This window comes from Baudoinia panamericana (genome assembly GCF_000338955.1).
Source record: "Baudoinia panamericana UAMH 10762 unplaced genomic scaffold BAUCOscaffold_6, whole genome shotgun sequence".
NCBI lineage: Eukaryota > Fungi > Ascomycota > Dothideomycetes > Mycosphaerellales > Teratosphaeriaceae > Baudoinia > Baudoinia panamericana.
The window spans coordinates 517,102-534,395 of NW_006911262.1; the positions used below are offsets into that span (position 1 = coordinate 517,102).

At 55.2% G+C, this 17,294-nt stretch overlaps 11 protein-coding genes across 11 annotated transcripts; 6 read left to right on the forward strand and 5 right to left on the reverse strand.

The window, feature by feature from the left end:
• The first annotated feature begins 30 nt into the window (after positions 1 to 30).
• BAUCODRAFT_107977 (uncharacterized protein) lies at positions 31 to 1,288 on the forward strand. The gene is made up of 3 exons (XM_007678290.1): positions 31 to 678; positions 746 to 887; positions 946 to 1,288. The coding sequence occupies exons 1-3, from the start codon at positions 64 to 66 to the stop codon at positions 1,212 to 1,214; spliced, it is 1,026 nt and encodes a 341-aa protein (XP_007676480.1). The 5' UTR covers positions 31 to 63; the 3' UTR covers positions 1,215 to 1,288.
• Positions 1,289 to 1,347: 59 nt separating this feature from the next.
• On the reverse strand, positions 1,348 to 3,426 carry BAUCODRAFT_473149 (uncharacterized protein). The gene is made up of 4 exons (XM_007678291.1): positions 3,217 to 3,426; positions 2,412 to 3,163; positions 2,015 to 2,357; positions 1,348 to 1,960 (listed from the first exon to the last, which is right to left on the reverse strand). Exons 1-4 carry the CDS (start codon positions 3,335 to 3,337, stop codon positions 1,560 to 1,562), a joined length of 1,617 nt encoding a protein of 538 aa, XP_007676481.1. The 5' UTR covers positions 3,338 to 3,426; the 3' UTR covers positions 1,348 to 1,559.
• BAUCODRAFT_473148 (uncharacterized protein) lies at positions 3,427 to 3,806 on the forward strand. Its single transcript, XM_007678292.1, has one exon. The coding sequence runs from the start codon at positions 3,517 to 3,519 to the stop codon at positions 3,721 to 3,723; it is 207 nt and encodes a 68-aa protein (XP_007676482.1). The 5' UTR covers positions 3,427 to 3,516; the 3' UTR covers positions 3,724 to 3,806.
• Positions 3,807 to 4,349: 543 nt separating this feature from the next.
• On the forward strand, positions 4,350 to 6,373 carry BAUCODRAFT_473264 (uncharacterized protein). Its single transcript, XM_007678293.1, has 3 exons — positions 4,350 to 4,629; positions 4,698 to 6,073; positions 6,128 to 6,373. Exons 1-3 carry the CDS (start codon positions 4,477 to 4,479, stop codon positions 6,300 to 6,302), a joined length of 1,704 nt encoding a protein of 567 aa, XP_007676483.1. The 5' UTR covers positions 4,350 to 4,476; the 3' UTR covers positions 6,303 to 6,373.
• A 70-nt stretch (positions 6,374 to 6,443) lies between these two features.
• Positions 6,444 to 8,357, reverse strand: BAUCODRAFT_122392 (uncharacterized protein; the record flags this gene model as incomplete). The annotated part of the gene is made up of 1 exon (XM_007678294.1): positions 6,444 to 8,357. The coding sequence occupies one exon, from the start codon at positions 8,355 to 8,357 to the stop codon at positions 6,444 to 6,446; it is 1,914 nt and encodes a 637-aa protein (XP_007676484.1).
• Positions 8,358 to 8,697: 340 nt separating this feature from the next.
• On the forward strand, positions 8,698 to 9,186 carry BAUCODRAFT_50487 (uncharacterized protein; the record flags this gene model as incomplete). The annotated part of the gene is made up of 1 exon (XM_007678032.1): positions 8,698 to 9,186. A coding segment is annotated over one exon (489 nt), but the record flags the coding sequence as incomplete, so codon positions are not given.
• A 64-nt stretch (positions 9,187 to 9,250) lies between these two features.
• Positions 9,251 to 11,093, reverse strand: BAUCODRAFT_473188 (uncharacterized protein). The gene is made up of 4 exons (XM_007678295.1): positions 10,967 to 11,093; positions 10,185 to 10,906; positions 10,023 to 10,110; positions 9,251 to 9,964 (listed from the first exon to the last, which is right to left on the reverse strand). Exons 2-4 carry the CDS (start codon positions 10,836 to 10,838, stop codon positions 9,603 to 9,605), a joined length of 1,104 nt encoding a protein of 367 aa, XP_007676485.1. The 5' UTR covers positions 10,839 to 10,906; positions 10,967 to 11,093; the 3' UTR covers positions 9,251 to 9,602.
• BAUCODRAFT_473141 (uncharacterized protein) lies at positions 11,062 to 13,659 on the reverse strand. The gene is made up of 6 exons (XM_007678296.1): positions 13,432 to 13,659; positions 13,243 to 13,366; positions 13,158 to 13,180; positions 12,208 to 13,094; positions 11,211 to 12,155; positions 11,062 to 11,151 (listed from the first exon to the last, which is right to left on the reverse strand). Exons 2-5 carry the CDS (start codon positions 13,270 to 13,272, stop codon positions 11,344 to 11,346), a joined length of 1,752 nt encoding a protein of 583 aa, XP_007676486.1. The 5' UTR covers positions 13,273 to 13,366; positions 13,432 to 13,659; the 3' UTR covers positions 11,062 to 11,151; positions 11,211 to 11,343.
• A 131-nt stretch (positions 13,660 to 13,790) lies between these two features.
• On the forward strand, positions 13,791 to 14,682 carry BAUCODRAFT_122397 (uncharacterized protein; the record flags this gene model as incomplete). The annotated part of the gene is made up of 3 exons (XM_007678297.1): positions 13,791 to 13,889; positions 13,962 to 14,449; positions 14,499 to 14,682. 3 exons carry the CDS (start codon positions 13,791 to 13,793, stop codon positions 14,680 to 14,682), a joined length of 771 nt encoding a protein of 256 aa, XP_007676487.1.
• Positions 14,683 to 14,877: 195 nt separating this feature from the next.
• On the reverse strand, positions 14,878 to 15,713 carry BAUCODRAFT_139209 (uncharacterized protein; the record flags this gene model as incomplete). The annotated part of the gene is made up of 3 exons (XM_007678298.1): positions 15,433 to 15,713; positions 15,248 to 15,366; positions 14,878 to 15,175 (listed from the first exon to the last, which is right to left on the reverse strand). The coding sequence occupies exons 1-3, from the start codon at positions 15,631 to 15,633 to the stop codon at positions 14,878 to 14,880; spliced, it is 618 nt and encodes a 205-aa protein (XP_007676488.1). The 5' UTR covers positions 15,634 to 15,713.
• Positions 15,714 to 15,848: 135 nt separating this feature from the next.
• On the forward strand, positions 15,849 to 17,237 carry BAUCODRAFT_70727 (uncharacterized protein; the record flags this gene model as incomplete). Its single annotated transcript, XM_007678140.1, has 2 exons — positions 15,849 to 16,009; positions 16,058 to 17,237. The coding sequence occupies 2 exons, from the start codon at positions 15,849 to 15,851 to the stop codon at positions 17,235 to 17,237; spliced, it is 1,341 nt and encodes a 446-aa protein (XP_007676330.1).
• Positions 17,238 to 17,294: the final 57 nt, after the last annotated feature.

Here is a 17,294-nt window from a genome sequence, read left to right on the forward strand (position 1 = left end):
CTATGCTGGCCGTCTCGATGTGGTGGCCATCGAACAGACAGTGGGAGTCGGGCTTAGCACAGTATGGCGACCGTACCGGATTGGGGTGAGAAGACCAGTGGCTCTGAGGTTGCAGAGCGCTTCCAAGGTAGCATAAGGGGCAGGAATGTCCTCATCACAGGCGTGTCCCCGAATTCGCTAGGCGAAAGCACGGCGGCAGCAATTGCTCGACATGAACCGAACAGCCTGGTACTGGCGTCTAGGACGAAAGCAAAGCTTGACGAGGTTGCGAACAGCATCACCCAGTATGCCCCTCGTGTCCGTGTGCATTGCATTGAATTGGATCTGTCATCCCAAGCTTCCGTACGTAAGGCAGCAGTGCAGATTGCAAGTACTGTTGACCATCTCGACGTCCTGATCAATAACGCTGCGGTGGTCACGTCCGAACGGAAGGAGACTGCAGAAGGCATTGAACTGCAGTTCGGCACGAACCATATCGGCCACCATCTGCTCACCTCACTGCTGATGCCTCTGATCATCGCCGGAGCCAATCAGCCGAGAGAGCCTAGTATGGCACGCATAGTCAACGTTACAAGCCAAGGATACCGCTTAAGCCCCATCCGCTTCCACGACTACAACTTCCAGGGGAGTGAAGTGCCGCCAGAGGAGCAACCAGCGGAATGGATCCCAGCACACATGGTGCGATATGTTCGACCCCTTCCTCTTGACCAGGGCGTTGCTGATCATGCTCACCATCAATCTTTAGAAGCCTGATCCTGCCTCCGGGAAACCATACTACGTGTTTACCGCATACGGCCAGTCTAAGACAGCAAATATCCTGCACACTGTGTCACTGAACAAGAAGTATGGCGGTGAAGGCATTCGAGCGTTTGCGGTGCATCCTGGCTGTACGTTCTGCAGCACTACAGCGCTCAGGTCGTGCGCTGCTAACACATTTTTATCCAGCGATCTGGACCGACCTATCCCGGAACCTGGCACCAGATGACCTCAAGATCATTGAGGGCACAAGCACGTTCTGGAAGAATCAAGATCAAGGCGTAGCAACTACCCTCGTGGCCGCTTTCGATCCCAAGCTGGCCGGTGTCACGGACCGCGTGTATTTGAGCGACTGCCAACTTGAGGATGTGGTGGACCATGCGAAAGACCCTGCCCTTGCAGAACGCTTGTGGCTTTTGAGCGAGCAGCTAACCGCGGGCGACGGTCAGTACAGTTAGACTTCATCGTCTCCTGTCGACCTACACGTATCCTGGCGTCCTCTTAGCCGCTGTCTAGATCCAGTTCATGCTATTGCAATTCTCGGCACACTACAATCAGCATCTCTGTAATCTCACCGTTAGAGACGGCTGACGAAATGTCTTGGTCCTCTGGAGTGCATATGAGAGTTCCGATAACGGTGAATGCGACAGATGGCACTGTTTATTTGCGTTGATACCCGGGGACGTACAGAGCAATAGATTTACAAATTCCTGTTACTTGTCCACCTGCACTTGATATGTACACCCATCAGCTTCCTCTTCACCACGCATCACACTAATGATGATAATACTGCCAATGCTGCATCAAGCAACATTGATGGCGGTTTCCACAGCCGCCGCAACAGCCTTCTCATCGCCATAGACATGCTCAATGGTCTCAACTCCGCCATGCTTCTTGTGGGTGGAGTCATCGTCATTCATGCTGGCATTTCGGTTCATGCTCTCGATGGCAGCACGCCCAGTGCATACGTAGCCAAGGAACTTTCGTGCGGGTAGTTTCTTCTCGAACATCTCGTCGATTTCCTCAAGCGTGCGACCCTTGACCTCAGGTAGGCAAAAATAAACCCAAACAGCGGCAAGCACGCAGGACGGCACCCAGATGTAGCCGTACTTGGGACCCCAGCCGAGTGCGGCAGGGTTGATGAAGTATGGCGCAGTAAATGTTGCAAGCCATGCACCAAGGAATCCAACGGAGGCAGCCAGGCCTGTCACATACAGTTAGCGACGATACCGCAGCGTAGCACGATGCCTGAACGTACCGAAGGTGTAGGAGCGTAATCGTTGTTGAGGTAGCTCGCCACCACTTAGCCATGCGTAACTCGAGATGGCACCGTTGTAGCTCAAGATGTAGATGACACTCATGGCGACAATAAGGTTGAGAGTAGTGGGCGACGTCGGCGCGGCAGTGTAGACGGCGGCCAAGATGAGCATGGTAATGGCGCAGAAGATAAGTCCAACAAGGAGGAACAGTCGCCGGCGACCGTAGCGTGTAATTACGCAGGTGTTGATAATAATGGCGACCACACCGACTGTGACCAGGATGACAGAATTCTGGAAGGGTTTGCCGATACCAGCAATCTGGAAGAAGTACGTGCCGTACGCCTAGAGTTGTGGTCAGTATTGCATCCCGGATCTGTCAGTACTAATAGCACTTACAATCATGAACATCGCACCCGATGCAGCCTGTGTGTTGACAGCACCAACAGCAAGCATTGTCCGTCGGAGGTTAGTGCCCCTGAACATCTCGAAGAACAATGCCTTGCCAGAGTTGGCCTTCGCCTCTTCGATAGCCTCTTGAATGCCGAACAGCTCGCTCTCGATGCCGTCCTTGTTCGGTCTAAGCCACATCAAAGACTTCTGTGCTCTCTCTCGCTGGTTGGACTCCATCAACCATCTAGGGGACTCTGGGATGAAGAAGAGACCGACTGCGATGACGACGGGAACGGCATAGACTACGCCGAGGGGAATGAGATACGACTTCTTGCCCCCAAGTGGCGCGGTGAAGTTGTCGATAATCGTGCCAATGAGCGTGCCGACAGACGTCCAAAACTGGAACGCTGAGAGCATCAACCCACGGTACTCGGCAGGTGCACATTCCTGTATGTAGAGCTGGGAGAAGGTCATGAAGAGACCGTTGGCAAGTCCGATGAGAAGACGGCCAGCGTAAAGACCGCCGACGTTGGTGGTAGCCATCATGATGATGTCTGACACCCAGCAAAGGATGCAGGCCAACCACAAGCAAGTCTTGCGTCCCAGCTTCCAAGCGATGGGGCCAGCCAGACCAGATGCAACAACAGCGCCCAGGGTCATCAACGAGCCTATAAGCTGCTGCACTTCTGGGGTCAGATTGTAGCCGGTTTGGATTTCTGGGTCCTTGTAGCCGAATATTTGTTGGAAGCCAACCATAGCTGGTATACTGTGAGCGCCATGTCGTTACCACAATGGGCGATGAGCTGCTTACCCTGGATACCAGCGATACAGCCGAAGTCAACGCCATATTGGAACGGGCTCATGGACACCAGCACGCAAGCGAGGAGACATCTCCAGTTCGCTCTGATCGTGTCATGCTTACCGGCTCCCATGTTGGCCTGTTACTATGCGTACGGTAGAGCAGTGATGTTTGCAAGAAGTGGGCAAGAAAGATGAGACAGACAAGGCGATGTTGTTGTGGAGAATGGTGGGTATTAAGTATGTTACTCCATGGGGTAGTACGACGCTAGGTATGATTCTGATGTTCCTTCCCCAGCTGTGGATCTGACCGATGTTCTCCAGACAGGTGTCGCCCTCGCGCAGGAGATCAACTGCCGATCCAAGCGATGGGCCTGTCCAGCCTGCCTGCTCACCAGCAGTGTGCCACCCGCGGTATATTTCCATGATGGTGGCGCACAGTCCAGGTCAGCATCTCAATTCAGGATGCCTGCCTGCAGGCCGTGTCGATCTGATGAGGTGTCCTGTGCCGTCTCCGTAGCAGTGGACTCGTTGGGCGCCTGAAGCGGACAACGACTCCACAATTCTCGCGTGCTGAGTGGGTGCTACAATCCACGCACTGAGACTCGGTGACAGCCAGTATTGCCACCAATCATGCGCACCTTATACAGCGTGCCCGGACTTTCATCGTGAATCTTGTCGCAAATCGCCTGAGTAACATGAACCATTGGACCGTGATGAGGATGACCTACATTCGGATCTGTATGAAAAGCTTGAAGCCTTCCAAGAGCAATTCTATAGCAATGTATAAAGACTCCAGCAAAGTGGTAAGCGCGAACAGAGTTCATCAAGTCACTGACTCTCGCATTTTTCCGGCCATAGTGGGTCCATGTGCAAGAGCGTGGAGTAGCGGCATTAGCGTGATGCGGAGAGCTTTGGGGCTAAACTTCGTGGCGCTTCAAGCGGACAACTTCATCCTTGGCGCGGCTACCTCGGACACCCACTTGCCGCGCCTACTTGCTGCTTGTTCGAATGACTGAGCGGCATATACGCAGCATCGACTGCCGTGTCCTTGGTACACAAAAGGGTGCTTGGTGAGTAATCCGGGTGGGTCGACTTGGGAAACCGGGTGGATCCAGTTGGTAAACCAGGAGCTTCGACGTGTACTTTACCACGAGGTTTATGTACCTGGTACGGGAGAAGCGACTGCAAAAGCCCCATGGCTACTGTTCCCTAGGTCTGAGAAGAATAGTAAGACTCTCGTAACAATAGTTGAGGGATTAAAACGTACACGATGGCTGTCATAGGCAGCTCGATGGGCTTGCCTTCCGCCCTCGAAGTGCTTTCCTCAAGAATGTTTGGCATTGTCCTTGTTCTAGTGCTTGCGTCCGGTATCGCGGCGTTGGTAGCAGACTACGCTCGAATGCTGAGACTGCACAAGAAGATGGTAGGCTTAGTCCACCCTCCTGCTCGAGTGCTCGGATGCTCGAAATGCATAGCTGATATGGCACACAGCCACCTGGTCCCATGCCGCTTCCAATAATTGGCAATACTCATCTGCTTCCCAAGAACAAGCCATGGATCTACTTCGAGGAGTTGTCAAAGTCTCTCAACAGCCCAGTGATTACCTTCTGGATTGGCAGGAGTCCCACGGTCTGGATTAACGATGCCTGGTCTGCCTCAGAGCTTCTCGACAAGAAAGCCCAGATATACAGCTCACGTCCACGAATGGTCGTGTTCGCCGAGCTGACCGGCATGGGACAGTCATCGGATCCGCATGCCAAAGTGCCTGGCTCCAATCTGGTCACGATGTACTACGGAGATCGATGGCGGGTGCATCGCAAGATTACCCACATGGGAGTCGGTCTCCAGCAAGTGAGGAAGTACCGCCCCTTTCAGAACGATGAGAGTAAGGTGGTTGCGTACGAGCTCCTGCGGACGCCTGATAAATATGTGGCGCACTTTGAACGTTATGCCGCTTCCGTTGTCTCCATTATTGGGTTCAATCGACGAGTTTCGGGCATCACCGATCCGATCATCACCGAGGTCATTGCCGTTATGCAGAAGGCGGCGGAGCTCAACGTGCCCGGCAAGTCTTTCCCGATGCTGTTCGAGACGTTCCCTTACCTCTCACATCTTCCACCGAAGTGGTTTCCTTCGCTGTTCGGAGGCTTGGGAAGGCGTCGGCGTGGCCAGGACTTCTTCTACGCTCTGGCCGAAGAAGCGCACCAGAAGGATCCAGATGCCGTCTGCTACGCGAACCAGCTGTTCGATGAGGGTCCCAAATACTCGCTACGGAAGGATGAAATCTCTTCGCTCGCCGGCAATCTTTTCGGAGCTGGCAGTGACACCTCGAGTTCCACGCTGATCACGTTCGTCCTGGCTTGTTGCGCATTCCCGGAGACGTTACCGAAGGCTTGGGAGGAGATAGACCGCGTGGTAGGTCATCACCGGAGTCCGTCGTGGGAGGACGAGCCGGAATTGGTGTACACCAAAGCCTTGGTCAAAGAGGTCTTCAGGTGGCGAAGCGTAGCGATCATCGGTGGACAGCCTCATGCGCCAGTTTCAGACGATGAGTGGAACGGCTACATCATTCCAAAAGGGACGTGGACGCAGGGCAATGTATGGGCGATCCACCACAATGCCCACGAGTTCCCAGAGCCAGATCGGTTCAATCCGGAACGTTTCATGAGAGACAGTTCCGAAGCCAGGCCGTTCCCGAACGAGAAAGGCTACATGACTTTCGGCTGGGGTCGAAGGGTGTGCTCCGGGCAGGGTCTGGCCGAACAGGGAACTTTCATCACCATTGCAAGGCTGCTTTGGGCGTTCAATATCCAGAAGGCGCTCGATACGCAAGGGAAGGAGATTCCTGTCGACATCTTCGCTTATACGTAGGTGCAAGAGTCCGTCACTCAACGGAGCCAATTTCGCTAATGTTCGTACAGAGATGGCCTGAATATGCGGCCGCAGCCGTTCGAGTGCCGCTTCACAGTGCGCTCACCTGAAATCCATGAGGCTGTAATGCGTGAAGGCCGGGAAGCGCTGGAGAACTTGTCGGTGTATGAGGGTGAGTCAGGAAGGGTCGGAGAGTTTTTCAAGCAAACCAAGCACGAGGCGTAAGTCGTTTGCGACTGTGAGTGGAGGAAAGTTTTCAGCTTGGCGGGCAGCCCGATGTCTATTCCTCCCACTTCGTCAGAGACCACGAACTTCCTACTCATCGACGTATATGCGCACCTCGCGGAACCAAGCCTGCCGTCGGGTCTAGTGTTCATCGGTAGATCCGAGTGCCAAATCAGTTTGCGTTTGCGAGGTTTGCGTTTGCGGACCAGCCCTCAGCTTCTCCCGTAAATGCAATCTTTGTCGCTTGCCGGCCTTGCCGCGCAAATTCATGTCCTCGAACTCTTCGGCAGCCATGGACTCCTCGTGGGCTTCCCACTCGGTCTCGTACTCTAGCTGCTCCCACCACTGACTCGATGGTTGTGCATCGCTTGACCTCAACAACGGTCTTTCCGGTAAGGCTTCATCATATCCTGCAGGTGAAGACATTCCTAGCCTTTTCCGAAGTGAGCATTCTTCTTGCCAAGCGGCCCGGCGATCGATGAACTCGAGGTACCTATCTTCGGCGCGCGCAAAACTGATTGGACTGAGGGCTCGCTTGCGCTTCCGGTACTCCGTACTTTCACCTGGCTTGTTGTCTTCAGACCCGTCCAGCTCCTCGTATTTCGGCCGGACTAGGTCCTCATGCTCCGGCAGGTCTGGCTCATGCTCGTTTGACTTGACTGCGGAGTCCGAATCGTCCTCATCATCGGTCTCAACCTCATTGAGTTGCAGATTCTCGGACGACTCCGCGTCAGTGAGCTCATCACTATCGATGTCTGAGAGGTGGAGTGAGGCCTCACCGTCGGGTGGCGGGGCGGTAGTTAGTCTTAACTCTTCCTCCACCTCATCATACGTAAGCTTAACACCAGTCTTTGTGGAGGGCCGACCGTCCATAAATCTGCGATCCTCTGTGTACAGCTCGAGCCCGCAGCGCCGCGGCAGTGTCGCCCAATACACATTCCATCCAGTACGCAAGTTCAGCACATCCACAGCGGCGCTTACATCGACCCCTCTGACCTCAGGCTTCGGTTGCCAGTTACTACGGCTGGCATCGCTAGCGCGCAAGCGCGATAAGGATTGAAAGAGCACCGCTTGCACCAACCGCCTTGTGAAGCTGACAGCAAGGTTATGGAAATCTTCAAAAGCGGTGCGAAATATAGCCGGCCCATTGACGTCCTTGTTGGCGCTTTTGATATCGCGCCAGTTGGCTCCAGTGCCAGGCGGTCCGTTCATGAAGAGATTGCGCGACAGCTGCAAGAATGTCTGTGGGCGCAGCAGACTCTCTGCTTGGGATGCCCGACTTTGATCATACTCGTCCACAACGTCTAGATCGTCTTGAGCCTCGCTATGCGCTGCTGCTATTTGTTCCTCAATCGAATCCGCAACTTCCTCATCGATCCGCCACCCATCTCCATACTTCTTGCGCTCAAGGCGCGCATCACACGTAGCGACCTTATGCGCCAAAGCCTCAGCTGCTGCATTTAGGGCGTTCTCGCATCCGGCACTCAGCTCATGTGCTGCGGGCACATCTGCTGCAGAGACAGGGTAAGAACGGCTCAATGGGGGTAGGGTTCCCACCTTAGCAGCTCCTTGCTGGAGTAATCGCAAGTAGATGCAAACCTCTGCTGCAGACTTTGTAACGATTGCGCTGGCGAGTCTGCGGGAATCATGCGGTCCAACCTTGGTAAGGCTCTGGAAAAGAATCTCTTTCTCCCGGGGCGCCCAGTAGCTTGCGCCAATAAGGGATCCGGGTAGTTCGTCCAACGGCTCATCACCGTCTCCAGTCGCGCCGTGGATTGTGCCATTCAGAATGTGACGGTATGCATGACTTGCGTGCGCCGCTCTCCAAATAGTGTGGCGAGTGTTTCCTGGCTCAGAGCCGGAGGCCGCCGCTGCCTCCGCGCTCTGCTTTGGTTCGCTTCCATGCGCCCACGTTGTCTTCGAAGGTGACGAGTGTTGTCCGACCTGGAAGGATTCCGTATCATTACCAGCAGGAGAGTGGCAGGTCGCTGAGGCTGGTGCATCTTCCAGGTCTGTTGTCTCATGAGACTCGTCTGTGCTCGGAGCCTGGCTCATCGACTATCAGAAGACCTTCGTGTTGCCATCAGGTTCGAGAAGACGATACGTCGGAATGCCGCGTATGAAGTCTAGGCTGGTGTTCACGAAATTCACTAATGCCTTGCAGGATCACATACCCCGGTACGAGCCGAGCCCCACGCCGTGCTGGTCGGCCACCCTACCCTGCAAATGCGGAAGGCACACGAGGACTGTCGATCCTCCGTGCTATCTATTCGGGAGAGTCGTGTTTCAGGTCGACAGGCGCATCGGCGCCATGTCCACGTATGGGCGCCTTCTGCCACTGTGGCTGCGGCAGTATGTCTGGACGACGGGCCAACTTACTGCCCTCGGTCTCGGCACTATGATCTTTGTGCACGACAATGTTGTCGAAATCACGGAGATCAAGGGCAGCTCCATGGCTCCTACTCTCTCCCCTGACCATCATGCTACCGGCCGTTGTGATCGTGTGTTATGGCAGAAATGGCAGGCAAACGCCCACATACAGCGGGGCGACGTCGTTTACTTTCACTCCCCTCATATGCCGGACCGATTGGCCGTGAAGCGGATCATAGCTACAGAAGGCGACAGTGTGATACTGGACCGCCGACGTAGGCCGCAGCGTGAGAGGGATGGTGCGGACATACCGGAGAGCAAGGCATGGGATGCGCTTATGGGGAAGGTCAAGACCGTGCCGGAAGGGCATGTCTGGGTTGAGGGCGACAACTGGCGCAGCACGTGGGATAGCAATCACTACGGTCCTATTTCCAAGAACCTAATCATTGGCAAGGCTGTTGCTGTGGTTTGGCCGCTTGATCAATTCTGGACGAAGCCTTGGGAGGGATTTCAGGGCAAGACGAAAGTTATCCCAGGCAAGCTTGCCCAGAAGATGAGAGATGAGGACCTCGCACTCGCTCAGATCATACGAGCAGCGTAACCAACGCTGCTTGACTCCAAGAGGTTCGGCCTGAGCAGCTGCGCCATGCTGAGCATCGCAGCGCAAGCGAGTCTTATGCAAGCACCGAGTATAATCTTGGTAGTCCTTGAGACTGACCCGGTGCTGTTCGACACATCGCTCGGCCTCGGAACGATCTTCAGTTATAGCACGACTGACTCCGGTGGGCTAATCAAACCGACGAGAAAGACGATTGCGCCTTGCGTGGTGTCGCAATCTTCCAGATCATGCCTCAGACATATCTCCGAAAGACTTACACCGGCCTGTGGGCGCGGGGAGAAGTGGTCGGACATGCGTCGAGGTATGTCCGTTCACCTCCCACAGACTTTCTCAATCTCCTTACATACGGCTTCGGTGACTTGCTCCGTGTTCGCCGACCCACCCATATCCTTCGTCCGCGTCTCCGGCTGACCAGTCACATTTTCGATAGCTACCATGAATTTATCTGCGACCTCATCGAGCTGACCTTTGCCCAGCCACCTCACCATCTCCGCCGCCGACCAAAACGCGCCAACGGGATTCGCAATACCCTTACCCGCAATATCAGGCGCGGAGCCGTGGATTGGTTCGAACATGGAAGGGCAAGATCGCGTCGGATCGAGGTTTGAAGACGGAGCAATGCCTATCGAGCCTGCCAAAGCGGCGGCGAGGTCGGAGAGGATGTCGGCGTGTACTATTTCATGGCCATCAGCATATCGAGTCATCGCAGACATGAGAACGAGGAGACGTACAGTTCGTTGCAACAATCGTATCCATACTCTCCGGCTTGTTCACCATGCGCACTGTCATCGCATCCACCAGCATCTTGTCATACTCGACCTGGAGATCGACGGGTAGGCAGGTCAGCCGTGTCCCAGATCATTCCGACCAGAGCTACACATCCTTCTGCTTACCACGCCATCATACTCCTTAGCAACCTCATAGAACACAGTATCCCACAACACCATCCCATGCCTCTGCGCATTACTCTTCGTCACCATTGTCAGCTTCTTCCGCGGCCGCAGTTTCGCCGTCTCAAACGCAAACCGCATGATCCGCTCAATCCCGACCCGAGTGAAAATAGCAAGCTCAGTAGCAACAGCATTTGCCTCATGCCCATGCGTCGTGCCACCTTGACCCGCATACTCGCCCTCACTGTTCTCCCTAACAATAACCCAATCCAGATCCGACGGCTTTCCCTGCAACTGCGCGAGCGGCGGATGCGTACCCTTCAGGATCCTCGTGGGTCTCACATTGACATATTGGTTACATCTCTGCCGAATAGGCAAAATCATCTGCCAGAGACTGATGTGGTCCGGGACGCTTGGCCAGCCAACCGCGCCGAAGTAAATGGCATCGTGCTTCTTGAGCTGCTCCTCCCAGTCCGGCGGCATATACCATCCTCGCTCGAGATAGGCTTTTGAGGACCAGTCGAAGTTGGTGTACTCGAAGGAAAAAGTGCCGTTGACGTGTGCTAGGGTGTCGAGGACGCGGATGGCGGCTTGTGTGATATCGACGCCAATGCCGTCGCCGGGGATGGCGGCGATTTTGAAGGTTTGTTTGGACATTTTGGAACGCAAGGATGCAGGAAGTCGGAGAGAAGGGGGACCAGATACTTACCTTGTGGGAGTGAAGGCTGATAATCTATGTGAGCTCGGACGTAATGCTCCATACGTGATTCTCCTCCATAACATACCCCAATACCCCACCATCTCAAAGGCCGATGTCGGTGACTCAAGCTGCACCCCCTTGAGCTTCTTGCCGATATCCTCGCTCAAGTTCGAGCCGTAGCACACCCGCTCGCCGAAGTTGTGGCACCGTCCTCCTTTCAAAGGGACGGCGTAGCGCTAGCCTCCATGTGGCACGACGCCTGCAACTTTCCTGCCGGCTGTTAATCCCGGACCTGTAAGCGTTTCATCGGGTTGAGGGATGTGCCTGACCGTCTCTGAAGCGTCTGCGTCCAAAAGTGCTGCGCTTGTATGACTTAGCGTCTATAAGCCGACAGCCAATGCTTCCCGGAAGCCTGCATCTTTCATGCTCATGGTATAGTTTGACTCCGTTTCCTCCCGGCCTTCAACCGCCCTCCGCCCCATAAGCCCCGGCAAAATCCATCCCCGCCAACTGCCCCTGAATCTGATCAACCTCCTTACTGAGGTCTTCAACATTCTGCGCCAGCGCCGCCACCTCATCGAACTTGCGCCGCTTGTTCGCATCAGCGATCATCCCCTCAACGAAGAACTTCTGCTCCTCAAGCACGATCAGGCGCTCACGAAGCTGCTTCTCTTCAGCCTCCAAGGCGGTGATTTGCGCGGAGCTGACACTGCTGCTCGTGCGGCTACTGCTCGGACGATCCGTTGCGCCATTTGTCAGGACGGAGGCAATCGCTCCCTTCGGCTTCCCGTTCGTAAGCGGAGGGCTGCGGAGAGGGCTAGATGTAGTGGCCTTCCGCATCACTTTGGGCAGAGACTTCAAGGGAAGCATGTGAACATGCAGGAAGTTGTAGGCTTGCTGGTAAACGGCTTTTTGCAAGCGTTGCTGGGTCGGACTCTCGGTTGGCAAATCACGTATACGCCTCGCTGCAGCATCGTACTGTGTAAAGGCGTCTGTGAGCCGCTTGCGGACTTTGCTCGCCTCGGCAAGCTGCTGCGTTGTTGGCGGCTTCTCTGGGTCTTGTAAGGATGCTGTCAGTCGCTGGAAGCGTGGTAGTAGTAAACGAACGCCGTGCTCGAACTGCACGAGGTTCTGGTATGCGCGCTGGTCTGGCGACTGCGCGTCAAGCTCGCGCGCAAAGTCGGCTTTGCTGAATATGGTTCGCTGGCAGTCCTTGCACATACGCACATCGACTGCGACTTTACCGACGGGTTTTTCTGAGACACTGTCAGTGACTGTCCACCATCAGTAGTGATCGCATGCTGAGACAGAAAGTTCGACACGTACGGGTATCGACATCCAACCCAACCTCGGACGAGCAAGATGTAGCCGGATCGGCGCACACAACACGCCCACATATTCGGCAGTGATGTCTCCTGAGACCGTACTGCGAGAATGGTTGCTGGCAAAAAGGGCAGGCAGGCACGTCAGCATCTTCCTGCCATGGCACGACTGACTGCTCGAGAGCACGAGTATGCGCCTTGTTACCAGAAAATGAAGACCATAGTAGCTTGCTGGCGCTTTGGGTGGGCTCCGGTGGAGGTGGGTCTGCAAGCAGCTGGGTCAAGCGGGTTAACCTTGTCTCCAACCGGCTAGTCTCCAGATTCTGCTTATCAACGATCTTTCTTCGTGCAGACTTGAAATACTCGAAGTGATTTCGCTCGCGGCCATTGTGGTCGTTGTAGCCTTCGCGGCTCTTGTAGCACGTCTCACAGACTCGGTACCAAAGACCGCGCACCGGCTCATGCTGCGCCGATCGAGAGAGTTTCATCTGGTACAAGGTGTGTTCATCGCAGAACAGCTTTCCACAATGCCTGCAGTTGACTTGGCCAGCGTTACCGCCGAGCCGTTTCCCGCAAAGCGGATCCGAGCAGGCATCGTGTGCGGAGGGTCGTTGCCAGTGAGACTTGTTGATCAGCTCGTCCGGGTCCGGCGTATGCTCCGCAGGTCGCGCAGGGGCTGGCGATGCTCCGCGACTGGCCTGAGGTGGTGGCGTTGCCACGCTTGGTGGCGGCAGGTCATTGTTTGACTCGAACACCTCCAGACCGCGCAGTTTCTGGTTGAGCATCTGCAGCGGCTGGAATTTCTTCGCTTTGATCATCTGCTGTCTGAACCATGTCTTGGCCTCGTCCTGCTCGACTTCTTGAAGGTTGGCATGGTTGTCGTCGATGTGTCTGCGGTGATGTCAGACGAGCTAAGAAGTGTGTAGGGCGAGGAAGGTGGGGCGGCGTACCTACCTGTTCAGCTGCAGAAGCGTCATCTTATTTCAATTAGTCAGTACGTCGAAATGGCTTGGATAGAACCCATATCTTTGCGACCCACCATCTCCTCGTTGCAAATCGGACACACCATCCTCGAGCTTGCCGCGGCTGCTGCCTGTGATGAGCCATGCTCGTCCAGCGCGACTCGGCTCGTAAGATCTTCATTGTCGGTAGAGGCGGGTAGACTGGATGCTTGCGAGCTGAGCGATACCGAGCTTTCCGACGGGGACAGCAATCCAGTAGGTCGTACGACAGCGACTGCCTTGGGCGGCGGAGGGGGCGGCGCGAGGTCCTTTCCGCTGCCCAGCACTCGCCCGCCGCCCAACTGTCTCCGTGTAGCCATCGCTACCAGCTATGTCCTCCTCGCCGCATGTCAGCGACACATCCCCGATGGATCGAGACAGGTCTAGCATCCAGCTCGCATAGGTAACAAGACCGGATGCCTTGGTAAGCAATGGTGTTGGAGGGGTGGCTTCGGGAGGCTTAGCGTGCGTCGGCTGGCTTGCCGAACCCTGTCTCACGTGCGTCACTCGCACTACATCGCGTGCCTTTCACATGCTGCTTCCATCTGACGAACGTCTGAGCATCGCCATGGAAGAAGAAGTTACGATGGGCCGCGAGAACTTTCCCGGGGTGCAGGGCGGCGGATCCCTCATCCTAGCATGGCAAGTGCGCAACAAGAAAGTCCTAGTGATAGGCGGCGGCGAGGTGAGCATCCCCTATCAACACCGAACAGATGGCGCAAAAAGGGTTCTGACATTGACACAACAGCGACCATAGGTAGCAGCTGGCCGCATCCTCAATCTCCTCAACGCCGACGCCCGCGTAACCGTCATCTCGCCCCGCGCCGGCCTTAACCCGGAAGTCGCTCACCGCATCGCTCACAACCAAGTCGAGTACCATGACCGCAAATTCGAACCCTCGGACCTCGACGACCCGAACATAACTATGGTCCTGACCGCCATAGATGACTCGGAAGCATCATCACAGATCTGGAAACTGTGCAAGGAGAAGCGGATCGCGGCGAATATCGCCGACGTCCCGCCGGAGTGCGACTTCTACTTTGGCAGTGTGCATCGGGATGGCCCATTGCAGATTATGGTTAGTACGAATGGGAACGGGCCGAAAATGGCGAACATTGTGCGACGTAGGATTGCGGCCAGTTTGCCGGAAAATATCGGGGAGGCGATTAAGAAGGTGGGTGTGTTGAGAAAGAAGTTGAGAGGGGTTGCGCCGGCGGAGGAGGAGGGGCCGAAGAGGATGAAGTGGTACGTATTTGACGCAGGTTGAAATCTAGTCCCAGCTGACGGCTAGTAGGATGTCGAAAGTCTGCGTACAGTGGAGTTTAGAAGATCTTTGCGACATGGAGGAGGTCGATATGGACGCTCTGCTGCGCTCGTATGCACCTGACCAAGTACCAAGCTTAACGCAGGTTAGGTTAGGTGAGGAGCCTGGGCTATGGCAGTTTGATGGTTCGTTTGGCTGGTCGTGCGTGGTGTAAGCGTATAGCACACCCAATCTCTCGTAGCGGCGCGAATGGTTTCGACTGTTGATGTTTCAATATCATTGCACGCATGCATGCTCACCATTCGCACATGCTCCCACACATCGTCATTTCGCAAACCACGGCCGACCTCGCTGTACATCATGCACCTTCGCCATCCCCACGCTACGCCACATTGCGCGGAAACAACATCTACCACTTAATAACATCCTTCCTTCCTAGAAACGCATTCAGTATTTTGACCCTTTCTTCCAACGCAGTCAACCATTCATCCAACTCCTTCTGCACCCTCGTCTGGTCATCGCCCAGCTTCGGGTAGAAGTCTTTTCGGTAGGGCGTCGCGGACATGGCGGCGGAGAAGATGGGCTTGACGATGAAAGAGTGGTGAGGCTTGAGCGTATTGCCGTAGGCGTCGCGGAAGGAGGTTGAGAGTTCCTCGGTGGGGTGTGAGAGGTTATGGCGGATGCCTTGGGCGGTGAAATCTAGTGCTCTGGAGGGAGGTCAGACGGCTGTGGGATTGGTGGTGGAAGGGATGGAGGGATGGACACGGGCGCTTCCTTACCGGTTCAGCCAGATTAGACCTTCGGTTGCGGTATGCTTCTTCGCTTTGAGTTCGTTGAGGCAGAGGTCTTGCAGTGTTTCGGACTCCAGGGGTGCTTCTAGCTGGCGGTTTCGCACTTTCTAGGATTCGCAGTATCAGCGCCAGTGCCATTTGCATCGTTGTTCGGTACGGAAGTGTAGTCGTACGGTGATGTTGCCGACTATGTCGCTTTTCACGGGCCTAAACGCAGCACTTCCCAGCACGTCGAACAGGCCAGTCAAGGACTCTGACGCTTCCAGAAACTCCGTCGTGGAAATTGCATCTTCTTTGCTCTTGTTGACGGGTACTTGGGTGAAGGAGCGCTTGGCGTTGTCGAAGTAGGTGCCGCCGGGTGGAAAGGCTGCCATCTTGCAACAGTCTGATGTCCGCTTGAGAGTCTAGGTGCTTTTGCAAGAGTCTCGACGCTGGTGGATAATGAAGAAGCAAGGTAATGCTTGTTCATAGAAGAAGCTCACGCTCAGACCCTGAAGCGTTCCTGGCGCATTGAGCAGTGTGGGGCAGGGCATGGGTGTGGGGCAGTCTCGACCCTGACAGATCACATCGAAACCAACCGCACTTCGAGATGCCACCTTCATCCGTTAGCAGTGTCGAGGGTGGACGGCCATACTACGACGGGGATGTCGATTTCGACGCGTTGGCAGCTGAGGACGCTGACTTTGCGGCCATCTGCAAGGTCTCGAAGGACAAGCGCTGGATAGACTTCCAGGACCCCAAAGTCGTGCAGTATCGCTACCCTTACTGAACAGCTTGACCACGCTGACGATGAAGTAGACAGCTGACGAAAAGCCTACTAAAGTGCGACTTCGCTCTGTCTTTAGAACTCCCCAACGACCGTCTCTGCCCGCCAGTGCCTGTACGATGGAATTATGTCCGCTGGATCCAGGAACTGCTCGACACGACAAGCGGCGACTATCGCGACCATTACGACCCAGAACGTGAAGTTCTCGGTCTCGATATCGGCGTAGGAGCATCATGCATCTACCCTCTCCTCGCCTGCTCCATGAGGCCGGAGTGGCGAATGGCAGGCACAGATGTTGACCAACATTCTTTCGACTACGCTCGCAAAAATGTCGAGGCGAATGGTCTGGCCAAGCGTATCAAGCTCCGACTTTCCACATCGGATCGTCCACTTATACCACTCGACTCGATGAAGATTGAGGGGTTAGACTTCGTGATGACTAACCCGCCGTTCTACACGTCCCACACGGACATGCTGGCGAGCTATGCTGGCAAGCAAGCTCCGCCATCCGCTGTCTGCACAGGTGCGGACAATGAGATGATTTGTCCGGGTGGCGATGTCGGATTTGTTACACGCATTCTGGACGAGAGTCTCAAACTGCGGGAGCGTGTACAATGGTACTCGGCTATGCTGGGCAAGATGTCAAGTTTACAACAGCTCATCGCGAAGCTGAGGGAACACAACATCACTAACTTCGCAGTGACGTGCTTGCAAGCGGGTTACCGAACGAAACGGTGGGCGGTGGCGTGGAGTTTTCGCGACTTGAGGCCGAGGAATGATGTCGCGAGACATGGTGACTTGGTGCATGCTGTGCTACCTTCGCCGACTGCGCAGACCATTCCTGTGCCGCTAATGAGCGCTCAGTTTGCGGGTGACAGAGTGAGTGGCATCCTGCAGGAGCTTGATGTCAGGTGGCAATGGCGGGAAGCGATTTTCACTGGAGTCATGAAAGCGAGGGAGAATGTGTGGTCGCGTGCTGCGAGGCGGAAAAAGAAATTCCAAGCAGAGAGGGACATTGGAAGGGGTGAAGTTGATGCGATGCAGCTTGATGGTGACGAAGGTGATGCTGATGATGATGAGAATGTGGCGTTGGCTGTCAAGATCGTCTGCAAGCTGGAAGTGGTCGAGGTGCGCTGGCTGCGCGGGCATGACCATGTCCTCTTTACCTCTTTTTGTGGGATGCTGAAGCGTGGATTGACTGGTCGAGCATGATACGACATAATGCTGAAAGCTTCAGGCGCCTGTCCCTAGGTGGCCTCGGAAGAGGCT

Bases quoted from the DNA above. Each gene is read 5' to 3' on its own strand.
- BAUCODRAFT_107977 (XM_007678290.1), top strand. From the start codon at position 64: ATGGCGACCGTACCGGATTGGGGTGAGAAGACCAGTGGCTCTGAGGTT. The intron at 679-745 runs GTGCGATATGTT...ATCAATCTTTAG, and splicing joins AATGGATCCCAGCACACATG to AAGCCTGATCCTGCCTCCGG. The intron at 888-945 runs GTACGTTCTGCA...ATTTTTATCCAG, and splicing joins GTTTGCGGTGCATCCTGGCT to CGATCTGGACCGACCTATCC.
- BAUCODRAFT_473149 (XM_007678291.1), bottom strand. From the start codon at position 3,337: ATGGGAGCCGGTAAGCATGACACGATCAGAGCGAACTGGAGATGTCTC. The intron at 3,164-3,216 runs GTAAGCAGCTCA...ACAGTATACCAG, and splicing joins CTGTATCGCTGGTATCCAGG to CTATGGTTGGCTTCCAACAA. The intron at 2,358-2,411 runs GTAAGTGCTATT...CCACAACTCTAG, and splicing joins CGGGTGCGATGTTCATGATT to GCGTACGGCACGTACTTCTT.
- BAUCODRAFT_473148 (XM_007678292.1), top strand. From the start codon at position 3,517: ATGTTCTCCAGACAGGTGTCGCCCTCGCGCAGGAGATCAACTGCCGAT.
- BAUCODRAFT_473264 (XM_007678293.1), top strand. From the start codon at position 4,477: ATGGCTGTCATAGGCAGCTCGATGGGCTTGCCTTCCGCCCTCGAAGTG. The intron at 4,630-4,697 runs GTAGGCTTAGTC...TATGGCACACAG, and splicing joins TGAGACTGCACAAGAAGATG to CCACCTGGTCCCATGCCGCT. The intron at 6,074-6,127 runs GTAGGTGCAAGA...ATGTTCGTACAG, and splicing joins GTCGACATCTTCGCTTATAC to AGATGGCCTGAATATGCGGC.
- BAUCODRAFT_473188 (XM_007678295.1), bottom strand. From the start codon at position 10,838: ATGTCCAAACAAACCTTCAAAATCGCCGCCATCCCCGGCGACGGCATT. The intron at 10,111-10,184 runs GTAAGCAGAAGG...GTCGATCTCCAG, and splicing joins CTAAGGAGTATGATGGCGTG to GTCGAGTATGACAAGATGCT. The intron at 9,965-10,022 runs GTACGTCTCCTC...GCCATGAAATAG, and splicing joins TACGATTGTTGCAACGAACT to TACACGCCGACATCCTCTCC.
- BAUCODRAFT_473141 (XM_007678296.1), bottom strand. From the start codon at position 13,272: ATGGTGTGTCCGATTTGCAACGAGGAGATG. The intron at 13,181-13,242 runs GTGGGTCGCAAA...AATTGAAATAAG, and splicing joins CGATTTGCAACGAGGAGATG to ATGACGCTTCTGCAGCTGAA. The intron at 13,095-13,157 runs GTAGGTACGCCG...ACATCACCGCAG, and splicing joins ACGCTTCTGCAGCTGAACAG to ACACATCGACGACAACCATG.